At 28.4% G+C, this 16,389-nt stretch overlaps 3 protein-coding genes across 3 annotated transcripts in view; 2 read left to right on the top strand and 1 right to left on the bottom strand.

The window, feature by feature from the left end:
* Positions 1–16,389, top strand: part of LOC111612648 (ubiquitin-conjugating enzyme E2 A-like) — a 28,114-nt gene that overhangs the window by 10,725 nt on the left and 1,000 nt on the right. Inside the window, exons 2-3 of the mRNA XM_023353888.1 lie at positions 9,228–9,308; positions 12,943–13,058. Of these exons, the coding sequence (XP_023209656.1) occupies positions 9,228–9,308; positions 12,943–13,058 (197 nt within the window). The remainder of the gene's footprint in view (positions 1–9,227; positions 9,309–12,942; positions 13,059–16,389) is intronic.
* Positions 1,993–6,496, top strand: LOC111612667 (ubiquitin-conjugating enzyme E2 1-like). The gene is made up of 3 exons (XM_023353908.1): positions 1,993–2,119; positions 6,129–6,217; positions 6,286–6,496. Exons 1-3 carry the CDS (start codon positions 2,104–2,106, stop codon positions 6,445–6,447), a joined length of 267 nt encoding a protein of 88 aa, XP_023209676.1. The 5' UTR covers positions 1,993–2,103; the 3' UTR covers positions 6,448–6,496.
* LOC111612657 (ufm1-specific protease 2-like) lies at positions 6,781–7,786 on the bottom strand. The gene is made up of 4 exons (XM_023353899.1): positions 7,688–7,786; positions 7,524–7,626; positions 6,985–7,109; positions 6,781–6,916 (listed from the first exon to the last, which is right to left on the bottom strand). The coding sequence occupies exons 2-4, from the start codon at positions 7,609–7,611 to the stop codon at positions 6,830–6,832; spliced, it is 300 nt and encodes a 99-aa protein (XP_023209667.1). The 5' UTR covers positions 7,612–7,626; positions 7,688–7,786; the 3' UTR covers positions 6,781–6,829.

The raw sequence follows: 16,389 nt of genomic DNA, 5'->3' as shown, positions 1-16,389 counted from the left end.
TCATTAATTAATCTTGCTTGTATGTTACACTATAGTCTTGGTATAAATTGTAATTAAACTAATTTTGTAAATTTGGATAATTTATTAATCATAATACACTATCATATTTACATAACTTTTTTAAAATAGAAATTTTTATGTAAAATTATTTGTTATAATAGTAAAACAATGAGATATTAAAATTTATCATTAGACAAAAGTTTTGTTTTAAATTCAAGAGATAGTTGTCACAAGTTTTAACTAGCTTGTTAAATTATCTATCATCTCTGTTTTTATGTATTGGCAATTATCAAGTTATGACGTATTTTTTTATTATATAATTTTAANTCGAAGCTGTGAAAAATGCTCAATCTTTAAATTCAAGCATCATTCGTAAACGTCACAGTATTATCGCTGAGATGGAAACAATGTTAAAATTATGGCGTAATAATCAAGTAAATGTGAAAAATTGTAAAATAATATAGGCCTAATTTGTTATACATATGAATTATCTAAGATTTTATTAAACATTTTTTTTCTAAATTATTGTTTTCTTTAGTATCAGGCCCCAATTAAAAATTATTTGTATGTATTTATATGCGAAATTATACCCCGACTTACGCGAATTCAACTTACGCGGTTACCGCTCGGTCCCACCTATCGCATAAGTTCGGGGTATTACTGTAATGCAAACTCAAACTAATGCTTTGTTTCTAATGGTGGTTGAGCCCATTGGAAACACATCATCTTATACTTCAGAATATTTTTAACCACATTTTCTGCTGTACCAAAAGACTGAATTTGTTTTGCTTTTTACAAATGATTTTCATAAGATGCTGATTCCGGTGTGCATTCTAAACTTCCCATAAATCAAAAGATCCTTAAATTTTTTTGGTGTTCTGATTTGATAGATGAATCTGTTGTTGCATTCAATTTGCAATTTGATCTTGGGAGTGGCACAAGACTCTTGCAACTCAAGTAACAACAGTGTCACACTTAACTTAAAATTTTCTCTGTTAATTCATCCTCAATGAATGAAAATTAAAATCATGAATCAAATAATGTGGAGATATGCAGAACATCTCTAGTGATTTGAGAATGTATTACATATTCTATTGATGCTGTTAGTTTTGATGCTGTCATTAGTACAGTCTGTTGTAAGACCTATATCACTGATATTGTAAGAATAATCATTGCTTCAATAGCATCTCTTGCACAATGTTCAAGAGTAAGTTGTTTAAATGACCTTAATATATCCAGAACATCTGAAGCTAGATTCACTGGTAACTGATCAAACAGTTAATGCTGTTTTCTTCATAATAGGCCACAATGGGATGTTGTCATTGAATTAATTGATCCAGCACATCAAATGTAAAGTTCCATTGTGTTTGAATATCTTGAATAAGAGAATGTTCTGATACCTTCATATTTTGTTGCAATTTTCCTCCATTTCCTGTTGAAATAATTTACCCCACATTATTGATTTTTAAAATTTTTGAAAAAATAGCATCAAAGATGCAAAATTGTAGTGTGTAGCGCACCTTTATATTCTCTACATTTAAGTCATTGTGCTACCATATTACAGAATTACAAAAAGACATATTTTTCAATGTTCCACTTATTCCAGAATCACATTGTAAATATTTTCTGACATGGAAGTTTCAAGAAAGTGAATGGCATTTAGTATTACCATTTTATGTTTGAATTCTGAAAAAATTTTTAAAATATCTATTATTTATGAAGTATTTTAATATAAGGTTTTTTTTTTAATCTATACTGATCCACCTTCATTACAAATCTTTCTTGCCCATTTCATCTGTGTATATTAATTTACTTTTTAAATATTCTCCTTAGTTTTGATTTAATGATCATTAAGTTAAACAACTCCATTACTGAGGATATCATATTTTTAATATGAATATTTTCTATAAATGAATACAATAAAGAAAAATAAAAAATTTATTAATGTAAATGATTAAATCATTTATCTATTATTTTTAATTAATTAATACATTTTCTTTTAGGCCACATGATACTCCATTTGAAGATGGTACTTTTAAGTTAACTTTAGAATTTACAGAAGAATATCCTAATAAACCAGCAACTGTTAGATTTGTTTCAAAAATGTTTCATCCAAATGGTAAGCTTTTTAAAAAAAATATTATTATATAGTAATAGATAGAGGTTTGAGTTGGTGCATGTGAAATTGCTATTTTGAACTGAAAATTTCAAACAAAAAAAATATTTGTAATAATTTTAATTTAATGATTACATTGACTTTTTTTATACATGTTTTCCAACTAAATCATTTGTCTTTGCTTAAAAATTAGTATTTTTTCATTAAATGATTCCTGATAAGATGCTTTTGAATAGCTCCATGTTCAAACTGTTATATTATATTTGAAATACAAGGTATGTTAAAGTGCCAAGAAAAAAATTGACATAAATAGTGATATTCCCTCTTATCAATATTTTTCTTACAGTATTTGTATAATGTCACTAAGCGATATGCAGATATTAAGGGTGGATTTTTTCTGGATTCCTTTTCTTTTTATTCGTCCTTTGTTGACGTGATTCTTGAGTCTGTAACTCAAAGTAATATGTATGTTAAACATCATTGTTCAAGAAAATTTGTAAAGTCTTGGTTTGACCTTGATTGCCTACGATTGAAGAGAGAGAAGAATCGTGCTTTACGAGCATTTAGGCGATCAAGAACTGAACAACAACAACAATTTATTATTTATTCTAATTTGGAAAAAACTTTTAAATCTATATGTAGAGCCAAAAAGAAACTATTTTGGAATAAGATTAACTTCCAATTATCACATATTAAAAACTCTGCAGAATTTTGGAAAATTGTTAATAAATTTAGACATGGTAAAGCTGTGTATAATAACATCTCTATTCGTGATTGGTCGGATTACTTGAGAAAATTTTTTTCTGGACCATCTTTAGTTGTACTGTCTATTTGTACTAATGTTAATACGGATCCATTGCTTGATGAAAATTTTACATTTGATGAATTACAATTTGTGGTACGATCTTTAAAAAATAATAAAGCCCCTGGACTAGATGCTGTTAAGGCTGAGATGGTTAAATTCCTCCCGACTAATATTCTAAACGATTTGTTATCTATGTTTAATAATTTTAAAACTAATTATTCTTTTCCCATTAATTGGAAAAATATTTGTTTAAAAATGATATATAAGAAGGGTAATCGGTTTGATCCTATGAATTATCGTCTGATATCGCTAATTAGTGTAATTAGAAAAATTTTTTCTACGTTATTGGCTAATCGTTTACGTCTTTGGCTTGAGCGGTCTCACACTATTTCTATTGGTCAAGGTGCTTTTGTAGTGAATAGAGGTGTTGATTATAATTTATTTTTATTTCTTGGAATTTTGCAATTAAATTTGACTAAGAAGCGGAGAAAATTATATGTTGGATTTATTGATTTGTCAAAGGTGTTTGATGCAATAGATCATGATATTTTATGGTCGAAGCTTTCTCGGATAGGCATGACATCATCTTTTATTAATCTTATAAGACAATTGTTTTCGAACACCACTTATCAAATAGAAGTTAATCATTGTCTTTCAGAGGCGGTAACTGCTAATAAAGGGCTTCCACAAGGTGAACCACTTACTCCTATTCTGTTTAATTTATTCGTTAATGATCTCTTGGAATTTTTTTGTAATCATAATACAATGGGTATATCCATATCACCAGAGATAGAATTGAACTGTCTTTTGTTTGCTGACGATATTGTAATATTTTCGTATTCACCTATTGGTCTTCAGAAAAAACTTGACCTTTTACAAGATTACTGTAAGTCTAATAAATTACTTATTAATGAGACTAAATCTAAAGTAATGGTTTTTCAGAGAGGGGATAGACTGGGGAAAGCTGATAAATTTTATTTATTTAACTCTGAATTGGAGATAGTTTTGTCCTACAAATATCTGGGTATTTATTTTACTCCACAGGGTTCTTTTTCTTTTCACTTAGATAAATTGTTTTTGAAATATAAACTTCAGCTTTCTAATTTAATAAAACTTATGGTCAGAATGAAACAGTCTTCTATTAAGTCGTATTATCATAATCTTGAACATATCAAGGAATCAAACAACCTTGATTTCTTTGTTTGATTCCTTGATACGTTCAAGTTTGGGGTATATGTTCCCTATTTGGGGACCATCTTTTGTTGATAAATTGGAGAAGACGCAATTGAGATTTATTAGATCGATATTTCATATTAATCGTTCAGTCCCTGGACCTGTTTTAAGATTTGAATTGGGTCGTCCACCAATGGCTATACGTTTAACAATGATTATTTTTAGATACTGGAGTAAAATTTTAGAGTTACCAGATTGCGACCCTAGAAAGTTGATTTATAACAAATTGAAATTAATAGTCGGAAATTCTTCGTTTGTAACTTGGTCCTCCTCAGTTGAAAATTTATTGTCTGAATTAGGTTATTCTACTGACTATTATATTCAGGTCTCAAATAAAAACCTTTTTATGGCTGAAATATTTCAGTCATTAAAAGATAAATACTGGGCTCAAGATATTCAATATATTGAGCAAAAGAGTAGGTTTTTTGAGACTTCCTCAATAGCTCCATGGACACCTCGATATTATTTATTATCAAATTTAAGTTATAATATAAAATCCTTGATAATTCAATTGCGACTTAATGACTATACTATTGTATTAAATAGGCGTAGAATGAATATTTCAGCCCATTCTAACTGCCCTTTATGTAACAGACTCTGTGAAAATATTAAGAACCACTTATTTTTATCTTGTGAAATTACTGAACATTTAAGGGATACATTATTAACGACTGATTTTGATATGTTTTGTTTATACGATGATAATTTAAGCTCTGACATGTTATTTAAAGTTTATAAAATTTTCTGTTATTTATTAAACATGTTAACATAACATTATTAATTAAGTTTTAATATTTTTGAAATTATGTATAATTTATGTTTGTATCTGTTAATGTTGCACGATTTTGTAACCCCCTTTGTAAAGGCGAAAGCCATAGCAAATAAATGTTGATTGATTGATTGAATATTTTTCTTACAAAACCACTTGATCAGAATGATGACAGGAAGGATTTATTGCATCTGACTTTATTCAGAAACTAAAATTGCTTGAGGTTCAGAGAAGTCTTAATCCTTTGACGAGTACACCTGTGTGTATATATGTATGTATATGCGCGCACACACACACACACACACAAAATACATGTGGTGGGCTCTGCATATTAAGTGCACATGTGTATATATGTTATGGACTAAGTGATTAATATGGGCATTATAAACAATACCCAGTCATTATGAATAATGACAAACGTCGGATATTATAATAAATTTCATGTTCTTTATTATAATTTATCACATCGACTGGTCAATATGAATACTGCTAACATCACTCCTCAGTGTCTATTGGGCAAAGTGATGATAATGATCATCCAACAAAATATTAAATTTTTTTTACTCCATAAATTCCAAAAGTTTCCTTTAAGTTGGTTTTTTATGACAAAATTATATAAATTTTGTTAATACTTTTTGTTGACATTAACACAGTTAAAAACTAGAATATTTTTTAAAATACTGATTTAAAAAAAATATATTTTTAAGTGAAATTTTCACAAATTATTGCCAAAGCTAATTTAATAATGTAAAATAAATTATTATATAGTGTGCGTTAATGAGTTTAATGTAATAAACATGGCTATATTAATATAAAACATATAATATGAGCATGTTTTTCTTAACATAATTACCAAAAATAAATAATTCTTAAAATATTTCAATGGAAAAAGTGGACTATTTTTGAAAATCAAATTGCACAAAGGGAATGTACTTTATGCATAATGTCTGGTCAATTTAATAAATTAATCTATATTTATCACTGTGTGGCCATTTTAGTCATTATTCATAATGCCATATTAAATTTACACTAAGAAAACTTTTCTGTGTGTATGTATGTAGCAAACAATATTAAATAATTTTTTTAAATGTTAATGTAATCATGCAGACTAAAATTTGAGTCATGTTCTACATTAATTTACATGATTGAGTTTATTTTAAAAATTTATGGAATATAATTGAATGTATTTTTCTTGTATGATGTAGTTTATGCAGATGGGAGTATCTGTCTAGATATATTACAAAATCGTTGGAGTCCAACTTACGACGTTTCTGCAATATTAACATCAATACAGGTAAAATTTAATTTTTCCCCCCTTGAAAGTTTACAATATACTTACAATTACGAATTTTTATTTTCCAGTCATTACTTGATGAACCCAATCCAAATAGTCCTGCAAACAGTCTAGCAGCCCAGCTCTATCAAGAAAACAGACGAGAATATGAAAAGAGAGTAGCTGCTATTGTAGAACAGAGCTGGTTAAATTTTGGAGATGATGATGATAAAGAAGAAAAACAATCTTAGAAAATAATAATTGTGTAATGAATGAATGTAAAGAATCTCCTTCCTGTTTTGAATGAATGCTACTAAATGTTATGCTGTGGAAATGTTTCGATCATACTCAATATGAAAGGAAATTTTATTTAAGACAAATTTGGATCAGACTATTGTATTTATGTACATACTGAACAAAAAAACTTTGGGTAGATGAAATGGAAAATAAACTTTTGATATTTTGAGAAATTTTTAATACTTTTAACAATTGCGTAAAAGGCAACTCATGTAAATGCAAATTATTATCCTCAAAGTAGAATTCTATTTTGAATTATATGTACAAATATAATTATATATATATAAGTTACAAAAATAAATTTGTGCATTAATATATATTGACTCTAGTGTGAATTTAGATTTCTATTGGACGTTGAGGCATACATAAATTATAAAATGCTGAAGCATCCCAGAAAGAAGGATCTTTCCATCCACACCAACCCTGAAAAGAAAAAAGTTTTCTAATACTGTACTTGACCAAAAGCTAATACAGGAAATAAAATGAAATACCTTATTTTGAATTATATTGATATCTTCGGACCCAGTGTAATGTGGATCTAGGATCAGGAATTTTAGTTCCCCACTACTTTCGTTAAAATCCACTCCAAGTATTGTATGAGCTAACATACCACCACCTGAAAAAATTTAAATTCTATAATTTATACACTGATTTTATTTGAACTATAATTGGATTTTTAAAATAATAAAACACAAGTTTTGTAAAACTACCATTAATATTAGATAAAATTATTGCATGTTACTGTAACATTGCTTTTAATAGAATAGAAATTAACTAAATTGAAAATTATAATTAAAAGGCATCATAAACATTAACTAATAAGAAATATCAATTTATATTGCATTTAATTTGAATGAAACAATTTATTAAAAATGTCAATATTCAATTACAATCTTGAACTGTATGATCTAGTTTAGATTTCTATAATAATAAATTTACTTAAAAAATGTTAAGGGCATCCACCATCCTGGAGGTTATATTTCAAAAATAAAATACACTATATGTTGCAAATTATAAAAATTATAATTACCTATCATAATTGGAGTACCTTGTGTTGAGAAATGACTGGATAATTCTCTACCCTTATTTGCCAGCTCAGAACCAGAACTAACAAACATTATTTTGGATGTCACCTAGAATATTTTAATAGTAAGTTTCAAAATATTTTGAAATGCTTACATTTCACATACTTACTCCAATAAAATGATTCAGGCAATAACTGACTTCTTGAGAACCAATCCATTTTTTTGAACCCACAAATGATGATGGTTTATCTCCCAGAGTTACTAAAGCCTATAAATTAAATTAAATGATTTATCCTATTCTACAGACAGAGTATCTTAAATATTTTTTGTATTTCATTTTCCAACAGGAGCACAAATATAATGTTTCAATAGTATAGCTTTTATGTAATCATCATATTTTTGTATTTTTTTAGGGAATAAAGTTTACAGTAAATCAGTTTGGCCACTGTGAGAATACAAAAAAACAAAACTGAAAGAATATTTATTAAAATAAATTTATAAAAATTGATTTTTTCCTGAAAAAAAATTTTGTAAACATTTCATTATGTAAAATTTATTATATAAAATTAGGTAAATCAATATATTGTATGATTATATATATACAGTTTAACCCGATTATAATGCCATCCATCGGACTGGCAATTTTTTGAAGTTATAACTGAGTGTCGTTATCTGCAGTCATAATTTCAGTCCCGTAAAAAGTACCAAGCGTGTTTAAGAATCTATTATAAAATCCATTCTAATTTAACATCATATGTATTACCATAAAATTATTTCTTAATGGTAATACAGTATATTTTATCTATAATGGTAATAATCATTTATTATCATATGTATAAAAGTGCAAACTAAATGTTTAAATCAATTTTATTTACATTTTTATGTTTAAGTTTACATCGATATAATTAAAAATTTCAAAAATTACCTTTTATAAGAAATTTCTATTTGTCTTAAGTTTTGATAATGGTGGCACTTCTGGTTTTGAGAATAATGTCAAATCAAAAAGCAACAAAAGGTTAAACTAATGTATGCCAATTAAAAAGACACACTAACAATATTCACATAAAAAGTCAGTTATTTTATATTGCAGGTNGCAACTTTTTTAAAATGATGTCAATCCCGAAAATCTCGGGATTAGAAAAATTCAATCCCGAAAATTTTGGGACTGAAAAGTAGTCGGGATCCCGGGATCCCGATTTTCGAGATCCCGGGATCAAATCCTCTACTTGTGATATTTTATGTTGGTTTATCTATTTTATGAAAAAATCATATGGGTTAAAACTGGTGGCTCTCACTAATTTTTTGATGAGACATTTTGAAAATAGATACATTCATTATTTAAGCATTTAAAACAAAATCAAATAAATTTAGTTTAATGCTATAACCTTATTCCTAAACACCTATTCAAGATTAAAATGTAAGTGGCTCTAGCTCACTGGCTAGTCCAAACTGGTATGTTACTATGCTTGCTGTTATTCATTTTGATGTAAAATGGTGAGAAAATAATCAGTATTGAAGAATATATTTGTTAATATTAGTGTTGATTAATGTTATTTTTAAAGACTTTTAGTAATAATTGGTTAAATATTATCCTATAAAATCATTTATTTTTGTTTAGTTAATTTACAGTTTGGCAATAAAAATATAGCATTTGTTTAAATATTGAGTTGATGAGAGAGATTTTAAAAAACTTCAATTATTTTAAATAGATTACAAGAAGACCCTCCTGCTGGGGTTAGTGGAGCACCAACAGATAACAATATTATGATGTGGAATGCTGTTATATTTGGGTAAATATACTAAAATTTTATACAATAATTAACTATTTCTTTAGCATTATATATGTAATACCCAGCTTATCACTTCTGTATGAAGCACTCTTTTGTTATAAGTTACATATGAAATGCTATTTTTACTATAAATAAGTTATATTTTCTAATATATATATATCTGTTGCAGGTTTTGACTAGTTCTCTTCGTATATTGTGAATATTCATAATCCACTAAGAGAGATTTTATTTATATTAACATAACCAATCAGAATATTTTTATCTGTACATTCATATGCAGTAATATTCTACTGTCTGGTAACCCATTGTTTTGCCATAATTGTGCTGTGTATACATTTCTTGTTTTGCAGATTCTAGTTGGTAATGAAGATTGATAGATATGTCTTTTTGCATATCATCTTGTTTCCTAGACAGATAATTCAAAAAATAGACAGTGAACCAACCCTCTATAGTTACAATATAAGACCAACACTCTACAACAGTGCAACTTTTCTACAATCTTTCTGAGGCACACCAATCATATACTTTTTGTTATGTACAGTTAAAGGAGGATAGCTTTCAATTTTATGAAATGTAACATTTTGTTGGCAGCTAAGACTCTTTACACTGTTCTAGAGATTGGAGATACATGGAAGATGTGCCACTAAGAAAAGAATTTATAACGTGCAAGAAATGTTACTTAGTTTTTCTGGTTGTTGGTTAATGCTGCTGGTCTTCCTGACCACTTTCTTGTTCCATATTTGGCTGGATTTTGTAGAAAGGTGCTTGCAACAATCTTCAAATGTCCTATAGCAGAAAAATTTGTGCTCCCATTTTTCCACATTGTTTCATTCTTATAATTTGACCTTTGAACTCAGACAATTGTATACCTTCTGACATGTTTGTTGCTGTTTGCTCCCGTATTGAATGATAATTGATGATATGTTAATCTGGTTTTTAAAGCTAGAGAGAGGAGAAAATTCTTCCATGATTTGACCATTGTTACTTAACCCAGATGAACAAATTGCAAAAACACGGTATTAACCATATACTTTTGTCTGAGATGCTGTACATTGAATTAAGTAAAGACCATTAAATACATCTATTTGATTTTTTTTATATATAAACTCTTATGCAAATATTTTTCTATGCTATTGGTTCTCATCATTCATTTTGCCTTATTCATGTATAGAAATTATAACAAGTTATCACACTTTTTACAATGACCTTATATTTTTGTCCACCACTTTATACATCTTAACTTTACTGGCAGAAGCTTGTATCTTGAATTTTTTGAGTTTTAATGATTTAGGATGCATCCATTTCATACTCAGATTTAATAGCCAGTTCAAAAGGGTAATACTCACATTTTGTTATCAATCATTATTTACAGCAAGAAATCATCATCCTCTGATTAGTACAGTAATACCCCGACTTACGCTACCCTGACTTACACGAACCCAGAGTTACGCGATTTTCAAATTTCGTCGATTCGTGTTTTGTTTGAGCGCCACGCAACCCTTGATTACTCACTCCCCCCACACTATTGTTCAACTTACATGTTCGGATGTGTCGCGCGGAATCCACACATAGCTACAATTTATTTTGTGTTATTTATTTCTGTGTTTGTTATATCTACGGAGACTCGAGAGACTCTACAATGTCATCCAAACGAAGTAGAACTGATTCTTCTGCATCAAACAAGAAAAAAAAAACTTTATCTTTGTAAGGTTTTTCTTTTCTTGTTTGTAAAGGAATGTAAAGTTAACATTGGGTATGTTCGTAAAGTCGAACGAGTTAAACAAGAATGAAGTCATCGTTATTCCTATTTCGTTAGACTTTTCGAACAATTCGTTACTAACTCGTTTAACTCATTATTAAAGACTTTGATAAAAAAATGAAAATTTGTGAATTGGCAAAGAAGTTTGATCTACCGGAATTGTCGATCAGAACAATTATAAAAGGCAAAGAAAAAATTCTCGGAGCTGTGAAAAATGCTCAATTTTTAAATTCAAGCATCATTCGTAAACGTCACAGTATTATCGCTGAGATGGAAACAATGTTAAAATTATGGCGTAATAATCAAGTAAATGTGAAAAATTGTAAAATAATATAGGCCTAATTTGTTATACATATGAATTATCTAAGATTTTATTAAACATTTTTTTTCTAAATTATTGTTTTCTTTAGTATCAGGCCCCAATTAAAAATTATTTGTATGTATTTATATGCGAAATTATACCCCGACTTACGCGAATTCAACTTACGCGGTTACCGCTCGGTCCCACCTATCGCATAAGTTCGGGGTATTACTGTAATGCAAACTCAAACTAATGCTTTGTTTCTAATGGTGGTTGAGCCCATTGGAAACACATCATCTTATACTTCAGAATATTTTTAACCACATTTTCTGCTGTACCAAAAGACTGAATTTGTTTTGCTTTTTACAAATGATTTTCATAAGATGCTGATTCCGGTGTGCATTCTAAACTTCCCATAAATCAAAAGATCCTTAAATTTTTTTGGTGTTCTGATTTGATAGATGAATCTGTTGTTGCATTCAATTTGCAATTTGATCTTGGGAGTGGCACAAGACTCTTGCAACTCAAGTAACAACAGTGTCACACTTAACTTAAAATTTTCTCTGTTAATTCATCCTCAATGAATGAAAATTAAAATCATGAATCAAATAATGTGGAGATATGCAGAACATCTCTAGTGATTTGAGAATGTATTACATATTCTATTGATGCTGTTAGTTTTGATGCTGTCATTAGTACAGTCTGTTGTAAGACCTATATCACTGATATTGTAAGAATAATCATTGCTTCAATAGCATCTCTTGCACAATGTTCAAGAGTAAGTTGTTTAAATGACCTTAATATATCCAGAACATCTGAAGCTAGATTCACTGGTAACTGATCAAACAGTTAATGCTGTTTTCTTCATAATAGGCCACAATGGGATGTTGTCATTGAATTAATTGATCCAGCACATCAAATGTAAAGTTCCATTGTGTTTGAATATCTTGAATAAGAGAATGTTCTGATACCTTCATATTTTGTTGCAATTTTCCTCCATTTCCTGTTGAAATAATTTACCCCACATTATTGATTTTTAAAATTTTTGAAAAAATAGCATCAAAGATGCAAAATTGTAGTGTGTAGCGCACCTTTATATTCTCTACATTTAAGTCATTGTGCTACCATATTACAGAATTACAAAAAGACATATTTTTCAATGTTCCACTTATTCCAGAATCACATTGTAAATATTTTCTGACATGGAAGTTTCAAGAAAGTGAATGGCATTTAGTATTACCATTTTATGTTTGAATTCTGAAAAAATTTTTAAAATATCTATTATTTATGAAGTATTTTAATATAAGGTTTTTTTTTTAATCTATACTGATCCAACTTCATTACAAATCTTTCTTGCCCATTTCATCTGTGTATATTAATTTACTTTTTAAATATTCTCCTTAGTTTTGATTTAATGATCATTAAGTTAAACAACTCCATTACTGAGGATATCATATTTTTAATATGAATATTTTCTATAAATGAATACAATAAAGAAAAATAAAAAATTTATTAATGTAAATGATTAAATCATTTATCTATTATTTTTAATTAATTAATACATTTTCTTTTAGGCCACATGATACTCCATTTGAAGATGGTACTTTTAAGTTAACTTTAGAATTTACAGAAGAATATCCTAATAAACCAGCAACTGTTAGATTTGTTTCAAAAATGTTTCATCCAAATGGTAAGCTTTTTAAAAAAAATATTATTATATAGTAATAGATAGAGGTTTGAGTTGGTGCATGTGAAATTGCTATTTTGAACTGAAAATTTCAAACAAAAAAAATATTTGTAATAATTTTAATTTAATGATTACATTGACTTTTTTTATACATGTTTTCCAACTAAATCATTTGTCTTTGCTTAAAAATTAGTATTTTTTCATTAAATGATTCCTGATAAGATGCTTTTGAATAGCTCCATGTTCAAACTGTTATATTATATTTGAAATACAAGGTATGTTAAAGTGCCAAGAAAAAAATTGACATAAATAGTGATATTCCCTCTTATCAATATTTTTCTTACAGTATTTGTATAATGTCACTAAGCGATATGCAGATATTAAGGGTGGATTTTTTCTGGATTCCTTTTCTTTTTATTCGTCCTTTGTTGACGTGATTCTTGAGTCTGTAACTCAAAGTAATATGTATGTTAAACATCATTGTTCAAGAAAATTTGTTAAGTCTTGGTTTGACATTGATTGCCTACGATTGAAGAGAGAGAAGAATCGTGCTTTACGAGCATTTAGGCGATCAAGAACTGAACAACACTTTATTATTTATTCTAACTTGGAAAAAACTTTTAAATCTATATGTAAAGCCAAAAAGAAACTATTTTGGAATAAGATTAACTTCCAATTATCACATATTAAAAACTCTGCAGAATTTTGGAAAATTGTTAATAAATTTAGACATGGTAAAGCTGTGTATAATAACATCTCTATTCGTGATTGGTCGGATTACTTGAGAAAATTTTTTTCTGGACCATCTTTAGTTGTACTGTCTATTTGTACTAATGTTAATATGGATCCATTGCTCGATGGAAATTTTACATTTGATGAATTACAATTTGTGGTACGATCTTTAAAAAATAATAAAGCCCCTGGACTAGATGCTGTTAAGGCTGAGATGGTTAAATTCCTCCCGACTAATATTCTAAACGATTTGTTATCTATGTTTAATAATTTTAAAACTAATTATTCTTTTCCCATTACTTGGAAAAATATTTGTTTAAAAATGATATATAAGAAGGGTAATCGGTTTGATCCTATGAATTATCGTCCGATATCGCTAATTAGTGTAATTAGAAAAATTTTTTCTACGTTATTGGCTAATCGTTTACGTCTTTGGCTTGAGCGGTATCACACTATTTCTATTGGTCAAGGTGCTTTTGTAGCGAATAGAGGTGTTGATTATAATTTATTTATATTTCTTGGAATTTTGCAATTAAATTTGACTAAGAAGCGGAGAAAATTATACGTTGGATTTATTGATTTGTCAAAGGCGTTTGATGCAATAGATCATGATATTTTATGGTCGAAGCTTTCTCGAATAGGCATGTCATCATCTTTTATTAATCTTATAAGACAATTGTTTTCGAACACCATTTATCAAATAGAAGTTAATCATTGTCTTTCGGAGGCGGTAACTGCTAATAAAGGGCTTCCACAAGGTGAACCTCTTAGTCCTATTTTGTTTAATTTATTCGTTAATGATCTCTCGGAATTTTTTTGTAATCATAATACAATGGGTATATCCATATCACCAGAGGTAGAATTGAACTGTCTTTTATTTGCTGACGATATTGTAATATTTTCGTATTCACCTATTGGTCTTCAGAAAAAACTTGATATTTTACAAGATTACTGTAAGTCTAATAAATTACTTATTAATGAGACTAAATCTAAAGTAATGGTTTTTCGGAGAGGGGGTAGACTGGGGAAAGCTGATAAATTTTATTTATTTAACTCTGAATTGGAGATAGTTTCGTCCTATAAGTATCTGGGTATTTATTTTACTCCACAGGGTTCTTTTTCTTTTCACTTAGATAAATTGTTTTTGAAATATAAACTACAGCTTTCTAATTTAATAAAACTTATGGTCAGAATGAAGCAGTCTTCTATTAAGTCGTATTATCGATTGTTTGACTCCTTGATACGTTCAAGTTTGGGGTATATGTTCCCTATTTGGGGACCATCTTTTGTTGATAAATTGGAGAAGACGCAATTGAGATTTATTAGATCGATATTTCATATTAATCGTTCGGTGCCTGGACCTGTCTTAAGATTTGAATTGGGTCGTCCACCAATGGCTATACGTTTAACAATGAGTATTTTTAGATACTGGAGTAAAATTTTGGAGTTACCAGATTGCGACCCTAGAAAGTTGATTTATAACAAATTGAAATTAACAGTCGGAAATTCTTCGTTTGTAACTTGGTCCTCCTCAGTTGAAAATTTATTGTCTGAATTAGGTTATTCTACTGACTATTATATTCAGGTCTCAAATAAAAACCTTTTTATGGCTGAAATATTTCAGTCATTAAAAGATAAATACTGGGCTCAAGACATTCAATATATTGAACAAAAGAGTAGGTTTTTTGAGACTTCCTTAATAGCTCCATGGACACCTCGATATTATTTATTATCAAATTTAAGTTATAATATTAAATCCTTGATAATTCAATTGCGACTTAATGACTATACTATTATATTAAATAGGCGTAGAATGAATATTTCCGCCCATTCTAACTGCCCTTTATGTAATCGACTCTGTGAAAATATTAAGAACCATTTATTTGTATCTTGTGAAATTACTGAACATTTAAGGGATACATTATTAACGACTGATTTTGATATGTTTTGTTTATACGATGATAATTTAAGCTCTGACATGTTATTTAAAGTTTATAAAATTTTCTGTTATTTATTAAACATGTTAACATAACATTATTAATTAAGTTTTAATATTTTTGAAATTATGTATAATTTATGTTTGTATCTGTTAATGTTGCACGATTTTGTAACCCCCTTTGTAAAGGCGAAAGCCATAGCAAATAAATGTTGATTGATTGATTGAATATTTTTCTTACAAAACCACTTGATCAGAATGATGACAGGAAGGATTTATTGCATCTGACTTTATTCAGAAACTAAAATTGCTTGAGGTTCAGAGAAGTCTTAATCCTTTGACGAGTACACCTGTGTGTATATATGTATGTATATGCGCGCACACACACACACACACACAAAATACATGTGGTGGGCTCTGCATATTAAGTGCACATGTGTATATATGTTATGGACTAAGTGATTAATATGGGCATTATAAACAATACCCAGTCATTATGAATAATGACAAACGTCGGATATTATAATAAATTTCATGTTCTTTATTATAATTTATCACATCGACTGGTCAATATGAATACTGCTAACATCACTCCTCAGTGTCTATTGGGCAAAGTGATGATAATGATCATCCAACAAAATATTAAATTTTTTTTACTCCATAAAT

Source organism: Centruroides sculpturatus, unplaced genomic scaffold (assembly GCF_000671375.1).
Source record: "Centruroides sculpturatus isolate CEXI.00-Female unplaced genomic scaffold, Cexi_2.0 scaffold3, whole genome shotgun sequence".
NCBI lineage: Eukaryota > Metazoa > Arthropoda > Arachnida > Scorpiones > Buthidae > Centruroides > Centruroides sculpturatus.
This window is presented reverse-complemented; position numbering and strand designations above follow the sequence as displayed.